General features: G+C 41.1%; 1 protein-coding gene across 1 annotated transcript; it reads right to left on the bottom strand.

The window, feature by feature from the left end:
• Nucleotides 1-1394: 1394 nt before the first annotated feature.
• LOC120524158 (olfactory receptor 13G1-like) lies at nt 1395-2342 on the bottom strand. Its single transcript, XM_039746038.1, has one exon. The coding sequence runs from the start codon at nt 2340-2342 to the stop codon at nt 1395-1397; it is 948 nt and encodes a 315-aa protein (XP_039601972.1).
• Nucleotides 2343-18487: the final 16145 nt, after the last annotated feature.

Raw genomic sequence — 18487 nt, 5'->3', positions numbered from 1 at the left:
GTAGATCAACCAGTAAATCAAAAGCTTCACCTCTTGGCTTGGCTCCATCTTCATTGCGACTGACTGGTACAATGTCCGCAACCAGTTGACTACCATGGTAACCCCAAAAGAGGATTTTCAGGGGGTGGAAGAAAAAGAGAATGTTTGAACACCTTTGCATAGATTGCAAGGGTTTGACCCACAACCTAATCCCAAAACACCTCTACAGGGAGATGACCAGGAGGCCTGAACCTCCTCTACTGACTCCTTTAGTTGTAGAAGACCAGCGGCTCTACCATGAGCTCCTCGCCCTGTGAAGGATACTCATTTCTGCCACTTGTATCTGTAATCTAGTTCTTTCGGTTAGTATATAAAGTTAATGACTATAGGGTATGATGGTGGGAACATAGATTGAATGGTAAATCAAAAAAATCATCTCTTGGCTCAACTCCCTCTTCACTGCGACTGACCGGTACAACATCCATATAACTGCAGACACTGGTTTTGACCCACCTGTCGATCTCTATGCTCCCTTCTTCTCTAACTCGTAAACAAGACCCCGAGCTAAATAACTTAACCCTTACAAAAAGGTTTATCAAGGACCCAGTAACTCTGCCAAGAGAAAGGGAAACAGGGAATGTATTTATGATTTTATTTGTGTATTAATTTATTTATTTGCAAGTAAGACCAAACAATGCAGTTAATATAAATACAAGAACAGAATGGTAGTATTGATTAAAGAGGCAACCCCCATCCATATTGAAATAAGAGAAACAAACTCCCCAACAGTCACAAAACTGATCAAGAATGAAAGTTACTGCAACCCAATAAACTCAATCTATTTCCCCATCCACTACGGTCCTGAATAGTAAACCTGAACAGGTCTATGAATAAACCTTCATGCCCACCAAAAAGGAATCATTGGCCAATTTTCAGTAAAAACATCCCATAGCTGAAGTGAGATGTCTTTTAGATTGGTGAGATCTGAATTTGTGTGAGGTGGGCATGATGACACAGAGGACGCCTAAGACTCATCTTGAGATGAGTTAGTACGTTGTAGGATTCCTATCATTAAGAATTATTAAAATGGCCACTGTGTTCTCTAGATTCAACAAGGTATTCACAGCTTTTGTGAACACACAATTTCCAAGTATCTCAATGGGTCAGTCAATGTTTACTCATCTATGGCGACTTAATTGAAAGATGTGACGCCTGATGACCTTACTGGCCAATTTTCGTTGCCGTATTCAATACTAAAGAGTCTACGAAAGAAACTCTGCTAATTATACCTCTTCATTTGTTCATCCTGTCCTTTATTATGAAACATGTGATTCCATTGTATGTATTTATTCTCTCTTTCTAAAGTAAAGTGTTCTAACCTGGTAAAGAATGAAAAGAAACGTTTGACAAAGTCATTACTGGCTGACTGGGTTTGTTCGTTTTCCCGTGTACAGTCTGTAAATGCTCCCCTTGATCTCCTTGTTCCTGAAGCTGTAGATGATAGGATTCATCATGGGGGGCACCATAATGGCTATGATGACCAGCACATTGTAAGCTTCAGCAGACAGCTGCACTCCAAATCCTGGCAACGTGTACGAAATGATCAGAGGCAAATAGAAAAGAGAGACCACCAGAAGGTGTGTTAAAGATGTGCTGAAAGCTTTCCTCTTCCCATCTGCCGAATTGATCTTCAGGGCAGCCACAATAATTCTGCCGTAAGAAAGGATACAGAGTCCTAATCCTCCGAAACCAGTGACTATTGTTGTGCTGGACAAAAGAGTGAGGTGCCTGGGGTCTTCGGTACAAGAAATATGAATCATTGTAACAAAATCACAGAAACAGTAAGGTAGGATGTTGGTGCGACAAAATGAAAGTTCTCTAGCAAACACCAAGTAGGGGGTGAGGACAGCAGCTGCTAATATATTCACTAGTAAGATGCTGAAGCAGACCATCTTATTCGTAACAATGGAAGGGTATTGTAGGGGGTACACAACAGCTACATAGCGGTCACATGCCATAACGGATAAAAGAAAGCTCTCAGCCAGTGAAAGGTAGTACACCATTGAGAGCTGGAGCAAACAGGGCCCATAAGGGACACTGGTGGCGTTGAACGCCAGAACAGCCAGCATTCGAGGGATGAGGTTGGTGCTGTTCACCACATCGATCACTGCTAAGGTGCCAATGTAGACGAACATGGGGTTGTGAAGATGAGGGTTTATTATCACGACTGTTATTACCATCAGATTTCCAAAGAGCGTTACCAGATAGATAAGAACCAGGGCAACAATGGTAAAGGTCATCTTGTCCTTTTCAATTGCACAATGCAGAACAAACTCAGAGACCAGGACACTGGCGTTGGACATCTTTACAGGCTCCCCAGTTTAGCTAGAAAACAATGAAAAGAAGAGAAAGAATCTGGTAGTGAAGTACTTGGTTTGTTGGTCAACCTTATCAATTAATTTTTTGCATTACTCTCCTGGACTTGGAGGTTCACAAAACATACAGTAAGAATTAAGCAGATCACTTTGTCAGATCAGATAACACTTCCCTTACCCATCCAGAGTGCAGGAAGAGGAAAAATGATTTGGAATTGTTCAGGTATCTGGCAGCATGCTAAAAAATGTTTCCACATCATTATCATGCTAACGCTGGTAATGTTTGTGAAAGTTATAGATTAGTGCAGTCGACCATATCTCTGGCAGGCAGTGTGGTGTAGTGGTTAAGGCTTTGGGTTGTGAGTTCAGATCCTGCTACTGACATGTCTGGGTGACACCAAGCAAGTCACATCACCTGTCACTGCTCCAATTGGTAAGCAAAAGAAATGAAACCCGCTGCATCTCAAATTGTGTTAGTTGCCTTACATAACAGCCATCCATCCGTTATCCAACCCGCTACATCCTAACTACAGGGTCACAGGGGTCTGCTGGAGCCAATCCCAGCCAACACAGGGTGCCAGGCAGCAAACAAACCCCGGGCAGGGCGCCAGCCCACCGCAGCTTAGATAACAGTATATAGTAATTAAAATAAATAGCAGAAGTGATGTGTTAGTCACTGTTTTTCCAATGAAAATACACTTGCCCATCTTTTTTTTGGCTGGTTGTGTATGCATGTGGCATGTCGAAATACAAAGCAAAATGTTTCTTTACCTTCTCACCTTTATTCAGCTGATTTTTGCAATTCCCTTATGACCTTTTTTAATGAAAAAGTCCAGAAGACACACCCGTCTCTCTGTACGGATTCCTCCAGTACTTCATTTGAATTTCACCCACCAACACATCCATTTTCCTCTTTTCAGCTTCCTACTTTCTCAGAAATCTCAAATCTCGTCTGTAAGTCTAAGCCATCCACCTGTCAACTGGAACCCTGGTCAAAGCCTGTTTCTCCTCTCTGGTCCCCCTTATTTCTGTTATAATCCACTCTTCTCTCACTACTGGTACTGTTCCTTCATCTTTCAAAACTGCTGCCATAACCCTAACACTGAAAAAACCTGGTGCCGATCCGACGAACTTCAGTAATCTTTGCCCTATTTCTAATCTGCCCTTCATTTCCAAAATTCTTGAAAAAATAGTAGCTATTCAACTTCAGTCTCAACAAACAAACCCCAAAGAGACGCGGTCGCTCCTCTGAAACCCCCTCTTAAACGGTGATACAATGGGAAACAAATATAGTTTTTTTTTTTACCTCCTCTTTGCTTGATCAGCTGCTGCCGTGCCATGTGATCTGCATCTCACGTGGCGCTTCGAATATTTAAAAGGCTGTACAACAGCTGTCCTACTCTTTGTCTTTTATTTGCGGCCCTGGGTGTGGTTAAGTCTTTTGGCACAAAGTCTCGTCTCGCGGGATACGAGTACTTAATATTTTTCCATTTATAATTTAAAAACGGAAAAAGAATCTGAAAGTCGAACATCAGATTAAAATTCGAAAACATATATATATATATTTATATGTAGGTTTTAAAATAAGCCCGATTTGAAGTGTGAGACACACAAAATCATTGCACTTTAAGGCTTAGGATTTTATATATAGAGAGAGAGAGTAGATTAAAATACATGTTTATTTTTATGTACTGTATTGAAGAGTCTGTATACTAATTCTTGCATATCTCAGTCAAGTAGTTTCTGATATACGGGTGTTATTTTAAAAAATTTTAACCCTCCTTTTCACCCCCTCAGGGGTTGAATTATGAAAAACCGAAATACATGTTTATTTATTTCTTTTGTAGAACATATTTATCAAGTTTGCAGACCAAAGTCCTATTTTCAATTTTTTTTCCATACAAACTTACAAACCCTGTATCACTCCTGCAGGGGTTGAATTTTGAAAACTCTCTGTATTCTAGTGTCTGTTTAACAATTTTTGTGTTTCTCAGTTAAGTAGTTTCTGATATACTGGTGTCACTTTAATAAAGTTTAACCCCCCTTTTCAACCACTCCGAGGTTGAATTTTAAAAAATCCCTTCTTAGTGGGTGTTTACGTCACAAAAGGTATCTAACTGTTCGATTGTCACGTCTGCCACCTCCATTTTTCTGGTCTGCTCCAGTGGTTTAGGCTGTGAATTGACAGTCATCATACAATATAATATATAAAGATATTAGCTGGGTTTAATAATTATTTATATAAGTCAGTGGGTAACTGATGTTCTGTGCCATTTGAAATTGGAAAGAAATTAAATTCTCACTTAGCGGATCTGCTCAAAACTTTTTTTTTAAATATGGAAACATCTAATTAATAACATTTTAGAATAAGCAGTTATATTTGAGAAAAGGACATTTTCCCTGTGTCAATTTTGAATATTGGCTCTCCTCTCTGACTATTCACTTCATGCTGTGTTATAATAAGTGGAAGACATTACCTTTGCTTAGTATCTGTAGCTACGCTCTTCTTCTTTAATGTTCGTTCTTAAGTATCCAGTCCTCACGCTGGCGTTCGTTGATTTGATTTTGTTTACAGTGTTGATGTTTAAAAATGTTCTTCCATCAGGATCCATGTGATGGTCTCAAAAGATCTGGAACCCTTGTGAGGGAGAAAACAGAGCCTCTAATTTATTCCAGATGGAAAATATTTTTTTTATTTTCTCTCACATTTCCCAGCTGAGCCATTTTACCTGTCAGATCCTCTGAGACGTTGACTTTTAGGATAAATTAGTTTAAGGTTGTGTCGTCTGCCTCCATGAGTGGAAGGTTAATGGCGATCAGGAGTGCTGATGTCCCAGTTCAGTGGATGTGACATCCTCATGCAAGGAAACGAGTTCAGCTTGAATTTATTTCTAATTATTTGACATTTTTTTATTTTTGTTAATCCCTGAGAGGAAATTGTCTTTTTGCTTGCCCTATGAGGGTCAGCCACTGTGTGGCACCCCTGGACCAATTGTCAGGTTAAAAGACTTGCTCAAGGGCCTAATGGAGTAGGATCCTATCAGGAAGTAACAGGATTGGAATCAGCAACCTTCCACATACCAGTACAGATCCTTAGCCACAGAGACACCACTTGGTTTGCTTTCCAAGTCTCCTTTTTAAGATGCCACTTTACGCTGGAAAAAAGCTGTTACATTTTGTTGCGTATTTCATACCAGATTTACTGACATTCCTTTTTTATTTACAGTGTCCCGAAAGGAATTTACTCCTTCCCACCCCTTCCTATATCTAATAATAATAATTCTTTATATTTAAATAGCATTTTTCTCACTTCTCAAAGAATAGGGAGCCACCTCAAACACTACCATTGTGTAGCACCCACATGGATGATGTGAGGGCGGCCATTCTTGCACCAGTATGCTCACCATACAATAGCTGTACGGTGGTGAAGGGGTAAAAAGATAGATAGCCAATTAGAGATAGGGGATGATTTGGGGGGCCGGAATGACCAGGTCATGGTGGGCAATTTATGCAGGACTTCTGGGCATATGATACTCTTTCGAAAGATGCTCATGGATTATTTCGGAACACAGAGAGCCAGGACCTCGGTTTTACATCTCATCCTGGAGGCTGACACCATTGGCAGTGTTTCATCTACATCAATGTTCCTCTAGGGGTCGCTAGCTCCCTAGTTATATAATATATAATATTAAATATTAAAAGTATAAAATCACAAAAGAGAAAAAAACTTAACTTTGTTTAATGATGATTTACGCGGCATTACAGATAAAGGAAGCCATAGCAAGACCATTATTGAGGTGGCATCTTGATGTATACAGTCTGCCATTTTTCGGCGCTGCACTGGAAGGGGTTTTCAGGACAAAATGACGATATCCTCATCCGTCCATCGGCTTCGAGATGTTTGGCTGCTGTCCAAGTCTTTTATACTATTTTTTCCATGTGTAGGCCCTTACTTAGATTCCAAACAGGGTAAGGAGAGGATTCAATTTCATCTCTAACATACAGAAAGAGTACAATGCCCATTTTCGTAGTTGTAAATTACTCTCTTCAGATGCCTGCCTAGCATTTCTAAATGCTGAGAGCCCATATGTGCTAACTTTGGCCTGGCCTGTACATGTGAGTGGATTTATAAAATATTTTTTTGTACAGAGCACAGTGACATTAAACTTATTATTCTGATTACAGTCAGGAAGGATAAGATTCCCGTTTGTTGAAAGGACGATCCTCTTTATGTAGGAAAACACTGGAGTTGCATTGTTTCTTCTGAACGTTGATCAGGAATAAGCGGTTACATCTGGGGAAAGGACGTTCTCCCTGTGGCATTGTTAAAGATTTGCTCTGGTTGTTGGTTCTCCTCTCTTTTTCTCAGGTGAGAGTTGAATTCTGGAATTAGGAATCAGAATGGTCAGAATATTCTTGCTTCACAAATAACTTTTTATAGTAAAATTGACAAAACCACACACACGCACACACACTCTCAGACTCACACATTGTCGGTCACACGCACAACTGATTAACACTAGAATTACCAGAGCCTACGAGATAGCTCGTAAATCCGGCCCACCTTAAATCCATTCTCACCTCTCCATCAGCGTCTTTTGTCCTGTAAATGTGTAGATTAACAGCAAGCAGCCTGGTATCCCATCCCCCATCCTAACGCTGCAGTTCATTTCGCAAAGAAGTTTCTCAGTGCTCAGTGTTTACCTTCGAGTGAAGTGTTGGAGCTTTATAGGGTAAAATAGTACATCATCATTTGGAATACATACATTTCATATGTGTTCCATGTCAACAACAATCTATGTAAAATGTAGTTAACACAGAAACGTTTTTCATGTTTTAGTAATAATTGCAGTTTAAGCAAAAGAAGATTTAGAGGTGACATGATGGAAGTGTTTAAAATTATGAAGGGAATTAGTACAGTGGATCAAGACTGTTATTTTAAAATGAGTTCAAGAACATGGGGACACAGTTGGAAACTTGTTAAGAGTAAATTTCGCACAAACATTAGGAAGTTTTTCTTTACACAAAGAACAATAGACACTTGGAATAAGAGACCAAGTAGTGTGGTAGACAGTAAGACGTTAGGGACTTTCAAAACTCGACTTGATGTTTTCTGGGAGGAAACAAGTGGATAGGACTGGCGAGCTTTGTTGGGCTGAATGGCCTGTTCTCTTCTAGAGTGTTCTAATGTTATAATATATATATATATATATATATAAACTGCTCAAAAAATTAAAGGAACACTTTGAAAACACATCAGATCTCAATGGGAAAAAGAAATCCTCCTGGATATCTATACTGATATAGACTGGGTAATGTGTTAGGAACGAAAGGATGCCACATCATTTGATGGAAATGAAAATGATCAACCTACAGAGCCCTGAATTCAAAGACGCCCCAAAAATCAGAGTGAAAACATGATGTGGCAGGCTAGTCCATTTTGCCAAAATTGGATTGCAGCAACTCCAAATTGTACGCAGCACTTTGTATGGCCCCTGTGTTCTTGTATACATGCCTGACAACATCGGTGCATGCTTCTAATGAGATGACAGATGGTGTTTTGGGGGATCTCCTCCCAGATCTGGACCAGGGCATCACTGAGCTCCTGGACAGTCTGAGGTGCAACCTGGTGGCATTGGATGGACCAAAACATAATGTCCCAGAGGTGTTCTATTGGATTTAGGTCAGGAAAGTGTGGTGGCCAGTCAATGGTATCAATTCCTTCATCCTCCAGGAACTGCCTGCATACTCTCACCACATGAGACCAGGAATTGTCGTGCACCAGGAGCCACTGTACCAGCATAGGGTCTGACAATGGGTCCAAGGATTTCATCCTGATACCTAATGGCAGCCAAGGTGCCTTTGTCAAGCCTGTAGCGGTCTGTGTGACCCTCCATGGATATGCCTCCCCAGACAATCATTAACCCACCACCAAACTGCTCATGCTGAATGATGTTACAGGTAGCATAATGTTCTCCATGGCTTCTCCAGACCCTTTCACTTCTGTCACGTGCTCAGGGTGAACCTGCTCTCATCTGTAAAAAGCACAGGGCACCAGTGGTGCATCTGCCAATTCTGGTATTCTATGGCGAATGCCAATCGAGCTGCATGCTGCTGGGCAGTGAGCTCAGGGCCCATTAGAGGATATGGGACCCTTGGGTCACCCTCATGAAGTCTTTCTGGTTGTTTGGTCAGAGACATTCACACCAGTGGCCTGCTGGAGGTCATTTTGTAGGGCTCTGGCAGTGCTCATCCTGTTCCTCCTTGCCCTAAGGAGCAGATACTGGTCCTGCTGATGGGTTATGGACCTTCTATGGCCCTCTCCAGCTCTCCTAGAGTAACTGCTTGTCTCCTAGAATCTCCTCCATGCCCTTGAGACTGTGCAGGAAGACACAGCAAACCTTCTGGCAATGACACATATTGATGTGCCATCCTGGAGAAGTTGGACTACCTGTGCAACCTCTGCAGGGTCCAGGTATCGCCTCATGCTACCAGTAGTGACACTGACTGTAGCCAAATGCAAAACTAGTGAAGAAACAGTCAGAAAAGATGAGGAGGGAAAAATGTCAGTGGCCTCCCTCCACCTGTTAAACCATTCCTGTTTTGGGGGTCATTAACACCACAGCAGCTGAAACTGATTAACAACCCCCTCTGCTACTTAACTGACCAGATTAATGTCCCATAAGTTTCATTGGCTTTATGCTATACTCTGATTAAAAAGTGTTCCTTTCATTCTTTTGAGCAGTATATATATATTCTTTTCTTTTCGGGCCGCCTCCACTCCTCTTCTGCCTCGTCCTACTTCCACCCGACTCTAGCTTCGAATAAAGGGAGACGGCCCCTTTTATCCAGTTCCCGGATGAGCCCCAGGTGTTCCCGGCATTCCTCCCTTGGCCACGCCCCAGCGTGGCGGAAGGGCCGGCTATCCTCCCGGCAGCTCTCTGGGTGTCATCCTAAATCTTCCCCCCAGCACATCCTGGTGTGGCGGAAGTGCTGAGTTAACAGGTCCTCAAGGCATTGGGGTGCCTTCTGGAGGTGACCATGGGCCTCTACAGGGTGGAGCTTCCATGCCCTGTACCCGTGGCCCCCAGAGCAACCAGGAAGGCGGCCCCCACGTGATCCAGGGTGGGCTTTGACCCTCTTCCGGTCCCTCACGGCTTCCCGGCCGGGTCGTTGCCCCTGGCATCCCTGACAATATATATATATAGAGAGAGAGCAAACAAATTTGTGGGAGAAAAAAAAAATCTGTACCTGAATTGGATGGGATAATGGACGGTCTGGGAAATGCCGAGGATCGGGATTGGTTTCATCCCCACCACAGTAGGTGGCCGTGGTCCTCATATGGTAACCCAATTGGGACACCCGCAGGGATGCTTGGGACTTAGAGTCCAAAAGTGCAGTCGTTTTGGAATCTCTGGGAATCAATAGAGGGCGCTGTTGGAGGAGGACCTCCCTAATTTTTCTGTAGCCCATAAGTGCTTCCTGGAAGACATGGAATGGCACCAGAAGCATTCCCGGGGCCAACATAAAAGGAATCCGCTACCTTACTTCAAAGAACTACATATCACACATATCGTCTTCTGTGCCGTCTTTTTTTTCTGGGACTTCTTCCAGACCTGACACCACCGGCAAACAGCAATAGATCACCACACAGAACACATCACACGTATGATATTCCAATTCTCTGCACAATTTGAATTCTAAGATTTATACTTGATATCACTTTCATGATGAAATGCATTAAAGAATGTACTGTATGTTACATTTTACAGATAAATCATTCATTTCATTTAAATAATAAATAATGTTGTGGCAGCACGGTGGTGGAGCAGTGGCACTGCTGTCTCGCAGGGAGTCACGTCACTGGTATTCCCTTCCTGGAGTTTGCATGTTTTCCTGCTGGTTTATTTCTACCGTGTACTCCTGTTTACTTCCAAAGATTTGCAGATTTGGTGACACTAAAATGACGCCAGTGTGCATGTGAGTGCTTGTATTCACCTTGCGATGAGCTGATGCCCATCTAGGGATTGTTTCTGCCTTGTGCCCAATTCTTGCTGTAATGAACAAATTCCTGGATTGATGGATTTAATCATTAAACACCCTTTTCAGAGATATTGTGGTAAGGTGTCATCGTAATTAATGGGTGTTTCAGGTGACACAGCGAAGCCGAACCTGTTCTCACCGTGATGAGATCTCCTACTGCCACCTGCTGGATTCTTCCAGATTTGCACGTAAGTATAAACAGTAAAACACTTGCGTAGCGTAGGTTTATTCTCTCAGCCACGTTTACGTGTCCACCGATCTGACACTGTTATTTTCACATAAAGACATCCCATAACAGAGGTGATCTCAGATTGGAGAAAGAGAACAGAAGCCCTCCCCTTCCTTCAAGAAACGTCCACTCACATATAAGAACAACGCAGCTCGACCAGGTGTAATGGCGAAAGATGGCACTGTTTGGATGCACCAAGAGGACGGGCATCATCCCGCCAGTCAGTCTGCCACACACTATGTCAATGTCAATTTATTTAGATAACACATTTAAAACAACATAGTAATGCTGCGGCCAAAGTGCTTTACAATAATAGAATGAAAGTAAAAGTGTGGCTTACAGAGATCGCAAAGTCCAGTTTGTGATTGTGTTGTGTGATGGTCCTTACATAAAAAACATTTATATATTACTTATATAATTTGGTACCCTTTCTGAAAACATGCCTTCACTTTGTCATTATGGGTCATTGAGTGTCGATACAATAAAACGTGCAGAAAGCGATGGGGTCGGAATACTTACTTAATGCGCTGTAATTCCCTGGTTGATCAATATTAAGCCATAGGATTTCCATGTTTAATGAAGTTATGGTGCCCAAGACTGTCAAGGTCTTTAAGTGATTCAGCAGTAAAGACAGATCTTCCCACCATGTGTATTTTAGTTCAGCTATTTGCCACGAACCAATAGAAAATTATCCAAAATATTCAGAGTACTATAATGTAAATAAGAGTAACATGCAGAATGATGGCAATCTTAGTTATGAGGAAAGTGGAAAAGCAACTTCCAGGGCCCTCCATAATGTTTGGGACAAACACACATTTGTTCTTGATTTACCCCTCTGCTCCACAATTTAAAATTACAAATCAAACAATTCAGACATTGAGATTAAAGTGCACACTGCAGACTTTCATTTTAGGGGATCTGCACACATTTCCGGTCACACAACACTTCTTCTACACCGGTCCCCCCATTTCTGGGCACCATAATGTTTGGACACAGCATTAAAGCCATCGTATTTAGGATTTTGTCACATATCTCTTGCATTCAGTGACTGCTTGAAGTCTGCAATTCATAGACATCAGCAGGTTCTGAGGGTCTTCTGTGGTAACGCTCTGCCAAGCCTCTAATGCAGCCATCTTCATGGGGGGCTTTTTCTCTTAAATTTTTTCTTCAGCATGTGGAAGGACTACTCAGCTGGATTTAAATCAGGTGACTGGTTTGGCCAATGAAAAATTTTCCATTTTTTGGGTTTGATAAACTCCCCTGTTGCCTCACCAGTATGTTTGGCTCATTATCTTGTTGGAGGATGAAGCACCGGCCAGTGAGTTTGGAGTCACTTACTAGAATCTGAGAAGATCAGATGGTTCTGTACACCTCAGAATTTATTGTGCCACCACTGCTGTCAGCAGTTCCATCATTAAGTGTGCCAGGACCTGTGGCAGTCAAACATAAACATTACTGTACCCCAATAAAGCCCGTCTAGATCAACCAACAAGGGGTCATCGTTCATTAAAGCCCCCATAACCCCAGAGCTGAAGTAAGACGTCCTTTTACTTGGTTTGATTTTATTGCAAATTTCCGAGGGATGTGCATAGTGACACGACAGACATTTGAGGCTCATCCTAACAGAATATTATTTGCTATTTGCATATCATTAAAATGTTCACTGCGGTAGGCTAGCGCCCTGCCCGGGATTTGTTTCCTGCCTTGCACCTTGTGTTGGCTGGGATTGGCCCCAGAAGACCCCCGTGACCCAGTAGTTATGATATAGCGTTGGATAATGGATGGATGGATTGATTAGAATGTTCAGTACTGCAAAAATACATCAATTACTCACTTATAATTACGTAACAAGACCTTAACAAAGGCTTCTTTGGGTCTTCATAACACTTATAAAGCATCAGTAAAGTGTTTATTCTTCTCTGCAGTGTGACTTACTAACAAAATGTCACATGTGATTGGTCTGACGTGGCTAAGCTGAGGCCCGTTTCTCTTGATATTTCATATTCAGCATTAGACCTGTGAATTCTTCAAATTAACAAGTAATTTTACCACATGTCAATATGCCGCACAGCACAGTGATGAATAGATAGATAGATAGATGCGAGAGGCACTATATAATAGATAGATAGCTAGATAGATAGATAGATAGATAGATAGATAGATAGATAGATAGATAGATAGATAGATAGATAGCAGCAGCATACTGATAATAACAATATTAAATTAAAGAGTGATAACAATGCAGGTATAACAGACAATAACTTTGTATAATGTTAACGTTTACTCCCGCAGGTGGAATTGAAGAATTGAAGAATGATCAATCTTCTGATCTTTCATAAGCGTTATGAGGACCAAAAGAAGCATTTGTTAAGGTCTTGGTACATAAGAGTAATAATAATAATTATTCTTTGCATTTATATAGCACTTTTCTCACTACTCAAAGCACTCAGCAATTGCATGTTAATGGCCCAGCAGAGTCCCTTTTGGCGATTACGGGATTCGAAAAAGCAACCTTCCGATTGATTGCCAGTGCAGATCCCTAGCCTCAGAGCCAGCACTCCGCTGGTGTATACGAGTAAAGGAGTAATAGAGTAGATGCATTTCTGGAGTGTTACCAAATGTTTAAACAATTCTTAACATGAAGATTCAACAGAATGGCCTCCTCATTCTCCACATTCTCCAGACTGACTGTTCAGTTGTTAACAGCGGATACGTTTGGTTGCTTTTGTTTTGTGGATGGATGATTTCTAACTATCTCACTAGAGTGTGGTGTGACTTAACAACCATCTGAATGGACAGACTATGGGACAAATGAAGGTCTGTGCATAACTTGATGCCCTCACAATCTCCTGGATTGTGGACTGCCTGACCAACAGATAGCAATTTACGAGGACTGTGCGTCAGAGATGATGGTGGGTAACACCAGGGAACTGTCCTGTCTCTCTTCCTGCCTACCCTCAACACAATGGACTACCTGTATAATACCAGTGCTTGCCAACTACAGAAGTCCTTAGATGACTACTGCATTATTGGGTGCATTGATAAAGTGATGAGTCAAAGTACAAGAATCTGGTGGAGTACTTTGTCTTGTAGTGCAGGGAGAGCCACCTTCAGCTCAGCATCAACAAGACAAAAGAGTTGGTGGTGGTCATATCTCATCAACAACGAAAAAAAACACGTATGTCACATCTTTCAAGTTTTCGGAAAATTGTGAAAATGATGTCCAGATTTCATTTATCCTGAGCTTGACATACACAATATTGTTTTTTTCATGAATCAACAACACCTGCCATTTAGATCATGCAGTTGCAGCATTTAAATCACGTGATCATAGTCTGACGTTTTCATTGGTAGGCGGTCTTTTCTCATTGATCAGTAGAGTTGCTTGGTTTTTGTCCTGCAGAATGTAAAATACTGTGTGCATATGAGCTTCTTCCATCATACTAAAACCGGAATGAAGACAGAATTGGCCATCACTTCTACCTTATAACATCAGGAGAGACCAAATAACTCCAAAAACGAAAATAAACTCAATTTTGAAAAAAATGACAGTTACTAGATTTTTCCATCGCACGTGAGATCTAAAGTGATGAAGACTCCTGAGAGAAGCAATCATCCAGGGTGAGGAAGTGAAGCTGCTGCCGAGCTATAAGTACCTGGGGATGGGGGGGTCCATATGAACAGCAAACTGGACTGGTCTGACAACACAACGTTGCTGGTTGTACAAGAAGGTCCAGAGCAGACTCTCCTTACTAAAGGAGGTTCAGGTTTTTTGACATATGCAGTAACACAATGTGTTCTTCTAGGCGGTGGTCTCCTGGAGAGGCAACTTGAGTTCAGCTGATGCAAAACGCCCTGAACAGACTTATCAGTCAGGCCAACTCCACCACAGGGCTGAATAACTATGGACACGCTGGAGGCTTTGGTGAAAAAGAGGATGTTTGCACAATTGGATGCCATCATGAACATTTCGGTCCATACCCTTCTAGGGGTTACCTTCTTGGAGTTCTTTTTGCCACTGGCTCATTCCTCTATGGCAGGGGGTCTCCAACCTTTGTTTCCCAGAGAGCTACTTTGACAAAATGAAAATGGCCGAGAGCTACTCAGGTTTTCTAACAGTTATTCTCATAGCTTATTTCAACCCAAACAAAGTGAATACGCTTGTTTTGCCAGAACATTTACAAAATGTTGGTCTCCACAACTCACATTTTGCATTAAAACATCACAAAAAATATTTAGTTTGCCTGCAAGTACATTTTGTATGTCTGTGTGCATTTTCTAGTGTATCTCACACGATTGAATTTAAACATGAATGCTGTCAAAACAGAACAATGCAATTCCAAACACACAGATATGACTTCTTCATTTGTCATTTTGTCACGTGTCACTGTGTCACTTCATTCACAGGTCCAGGTATGATATGTTTTTAGTTAGTCAGATGACTGGCACTGAGGTGTCTGGTGGAGTGGAGCCATTTGAATGTCCGTCTGTCAGTCTTGTTTTTAACTTTGATTTCATGACATCCATGTCAGACTCACAGAGGTATGGAGACACAAACAAAGCATTTTCAGAGCTGCTTGGTGAAGATTCTTATAGTTATCTGGCTTTACTAAGCTCCAGAAATGCTGAGAATGCTGTTGAGACTTTAACTGCACATTATTTTGAAGGTTTACTAATATATAATATACAGTCATGGCCGAAATTATTGACACATCCAAACAAATTTCTCCCAGAAAATTGTTGCAATTACAAATGTTTTGGTATACGCGTTTATTTCCTTTATGTGCATTGGAACAACTAAAAAAAACAGAGAAATAAAGCCAAACCTGACATCATGTCACACAGAACTCCAAAAATGGTCCGGACAAAATTATTGGCACCTTTTCAAAATTGTGGGTAATTCCTTTTATTTCAAGCATATGATGCTCATTTGAACTCGCCTGTGGCAAGAATCAGGTGCTGGCAATATAGCTATCACACCTGAAGCCAGTTAAAATGGTGAAAAGTTGACTCAACTTTTCTGTTGTGTGTCTCAGTGGGCCACACTAAGCACGGAGAACAGGAAGAAGAGCAGAGAATTGTCTGAGGACTTGAGAACAAAAATTGTGGAAAAACCGCAACAATCTGAAAGCTACAAGTCCATCTCCAGATATCTTCATGTTCCTTTGTCCACTGTGCGCAACATAATCAAGAAGTTCACAACACATGGCACTCTAGCTAATCTCCCAGGACGTGGACGAAAGAGAAAAATTGATAAAAGACTGCAACGAAGGATAGTCCGAATGGTGGATAAACAGCCCCAATCAACTTCAAAACATATTCAAGCTGTTCTGCAGACTCAGGGTGCAACAGTGTCAGCTCGAACTATCTGAACGAAATGAAACGCTATGGCAGGAGAGCCAGGAGGACCCCACTGCTGATACAGAAACACCAAAAAGCAAGACAGGAGTTTGCCAAAATGTACTTGAGGAAGCCAAAATCCTTCTGGTTGAACGTCTTGTGGACAGATGAGACCAAGGTAGAGCTTTTTGGTAAAGCTCATCATTCTACTGTTTACAGAAAATGGAATGAGGCCTACAAAGAAAAGAACAACACAGTACCTACAGTCAAACATGGTGGAGGTTCTAAGATGTTTTGGGGATGTTTTGCTGACTCTGGCACTGGATGTCTTGACTGTGTACAAGGCATCATGAAATCTGAAGACTACCAAAAGATATTGGGGCGCAATGTAGGGCCCAGTGTCAGAAAGCTGGGTCTGCATCAGAGGTCATGGGTGTTCCAGCAGGACAATGACCCCAAACATGCGTCTAAAAGCACCCAGAAATGGTTGAAGACAAAGCACTGGAGAATTCTGATGTGGCCAGCAATGAGTGTGGATCTAAAACCGATTGAACACTTAATGGAGAGATCTCAAAATTGTTGTTGGGAGAAGGCACTCTTCAAATCTGAGAGACCTTGAGCAGTTTGCAAAAAGAAGAGTGGTCGGAAATTCTATTTGAGCGGTGTCACAAGGTTGTTGATGGTTATAGGAAGCGCTTGATTTCAGTTATTTTTTCCAAAGGGCATGCGACCAAATATTAAGTTGAGGGTGCCAATAATTTTGTCCAGCCCGGTTTTTGAGTTTTGTGTGAAATAATGTCAGATTTGGCTTTTTTTCTCTGTTGTTTTGTATTGTTCCAATGCACATAAAGGAAATAAATGTGTGTATACCAAAACATTTGTAATTGCAACAATTTTCTGGGAGAAATGGTGCATTTTCTGGGAAAATTCCAGGGGTGCCGATAATTTTGGCCATGACTGTATAAAATCCAATGTGTGTCTGTCTGTATGTCTGTCCACTTTTCACAAGAGAACTACTTAACGGATTTAGATTGTTATTTTTCTCTAATTTGCTTGAACATTCTGGCTGATTTTGCAACTTCTCTCATTTCGCTGTGTATCATAGTTTGGCTGCGGTAACGATTTATTTACACGAAACTGAGATCCACGCAGTGGGCCGAGGGGAGAGGGTTTCCTTCCTCACTCCCTCACCAGCTTAGGGGCGTGTTCCTTAACTCCGCTAAGCTAGCGAACGAGAGAACAATTGAAATCAACTTTCTTTGATATTTAAAATAAAGTGTTACTTAGGTCTTGATGAGTTTGAGTCCGGATATTCTTTTAAGTGTATGTCACATTGTGGACAGATTGTGGATTTTGATTTTGTGATAAAAGGATTGTGATATGATTTTGTGGAAAGATCACCCACCCCTAATTCATTAACCCTTTGGCAAGCTACTTGGAAAGGTGTTGCGAGCTACTGGTCGCTTGCGAGCAACGTTATGGAGACCCCTACTCTACGGTGTAATAATAATAAGTTTCTTGGAGTCTTTTAGGCAGTCCAATGCTTCCTCCCAACATGTCATCCTCCACTCCAATGAGAAGAAGAAGGAAACTAGTGCATACTTTAATGTACTAGTTATTTTTTAGAATTAAATTTATTGTACTATATCAGCGGTTCTCAAACTTTCGTATTTTGCATCCCCCCTTTTCTACCTGGAATAACTCTGTGCCCCCTGCATAATATAAGATAGATGAGAATTACCCATGATACAACAAACAAAGGTATGATACTCGTGTAGTGTCGTGGTATCCTGTCATTTCTACTTCCATAAGATCTGCATGTGTTTGGCTAACTTCGATGAAATATTTGCAATTTATTTTTTTTAAAGTGCTTTAGTAACTGTTAAAATGCCTTGTGTGGTTTTTGGTAGTAACTCTAATACCAAAAACAAGGAATAAATTATTCATTCTTATTTATTTTTTTATGTAAACTAATGATTAAATATGTTTTAATTTTTTTAAAATCTCGTTAACGAGGACACCGATGACGTCAATCTGCGCACAAACGTATTTTCATCCACAAAAAATATTATACTGCTGTTAGTTGTATCATGAAAATAACCCAATACACAGTAAATTATCGAACTCAATTTGGCAATATTGAATACGCTGCCAATGTGGTGCAGTCGCACCGCATTATCACCTGATCTACTGTTACCCGAATGTTCGTGACAGATACCGATACATCTCGAACTTTCTGCTTTCAAAATATGCGACTATAAAAGCAGCAGCAGTGGAGCCACTCATCACAGAAACAAACTTCAAATAGATAAGGAGCTCAGAGTGTCTCGATATCTCGATTATCAAACCAGACCTTATGACCTTATTAGTCATTAGATCTGTGCCTTAGAAATGTTTTATTTTAATTTTAGTTTAATGCATTATATGCTTGCAAATTTAAATTTAAAATAAAAATGTAAAAAATAAATTTTGATGTCTTTGTGCATTTATTTGACGCACCCCCCTTGTACAGCTTCAGTTT

Source organism: Polypterus senegalus, chromosome 2 (genome assembly GCF_016835505.1).
Source record: "Polypterus senegalus isolate Bchr_013 chromosome 2, ASM1683550v1, whole genome shotgun sequence".
NCBI classification, from domain to species: domain Eukaryota; kingdom Metazoa; phylum Chordata; class Cladistia; order Polypteriformes; family Polypteridae; genus Polypterus; species Polypterus senegalus.
Note: the sequence above shows the minus strand (reverse complement) of the source record. Positions and strands in the feature narration are given on the sequence as shown.

Bases quoted from the DNA above. Each gene is read 5' to 3' on its own strand.
- LOC120524158 (XM_039746038.1), bottom strand. From the start codon at position 2,342: ATGTCCAACGCCAGTGTCCTGGTCTCTGAGTTTGTTCTGCATTGTGCA.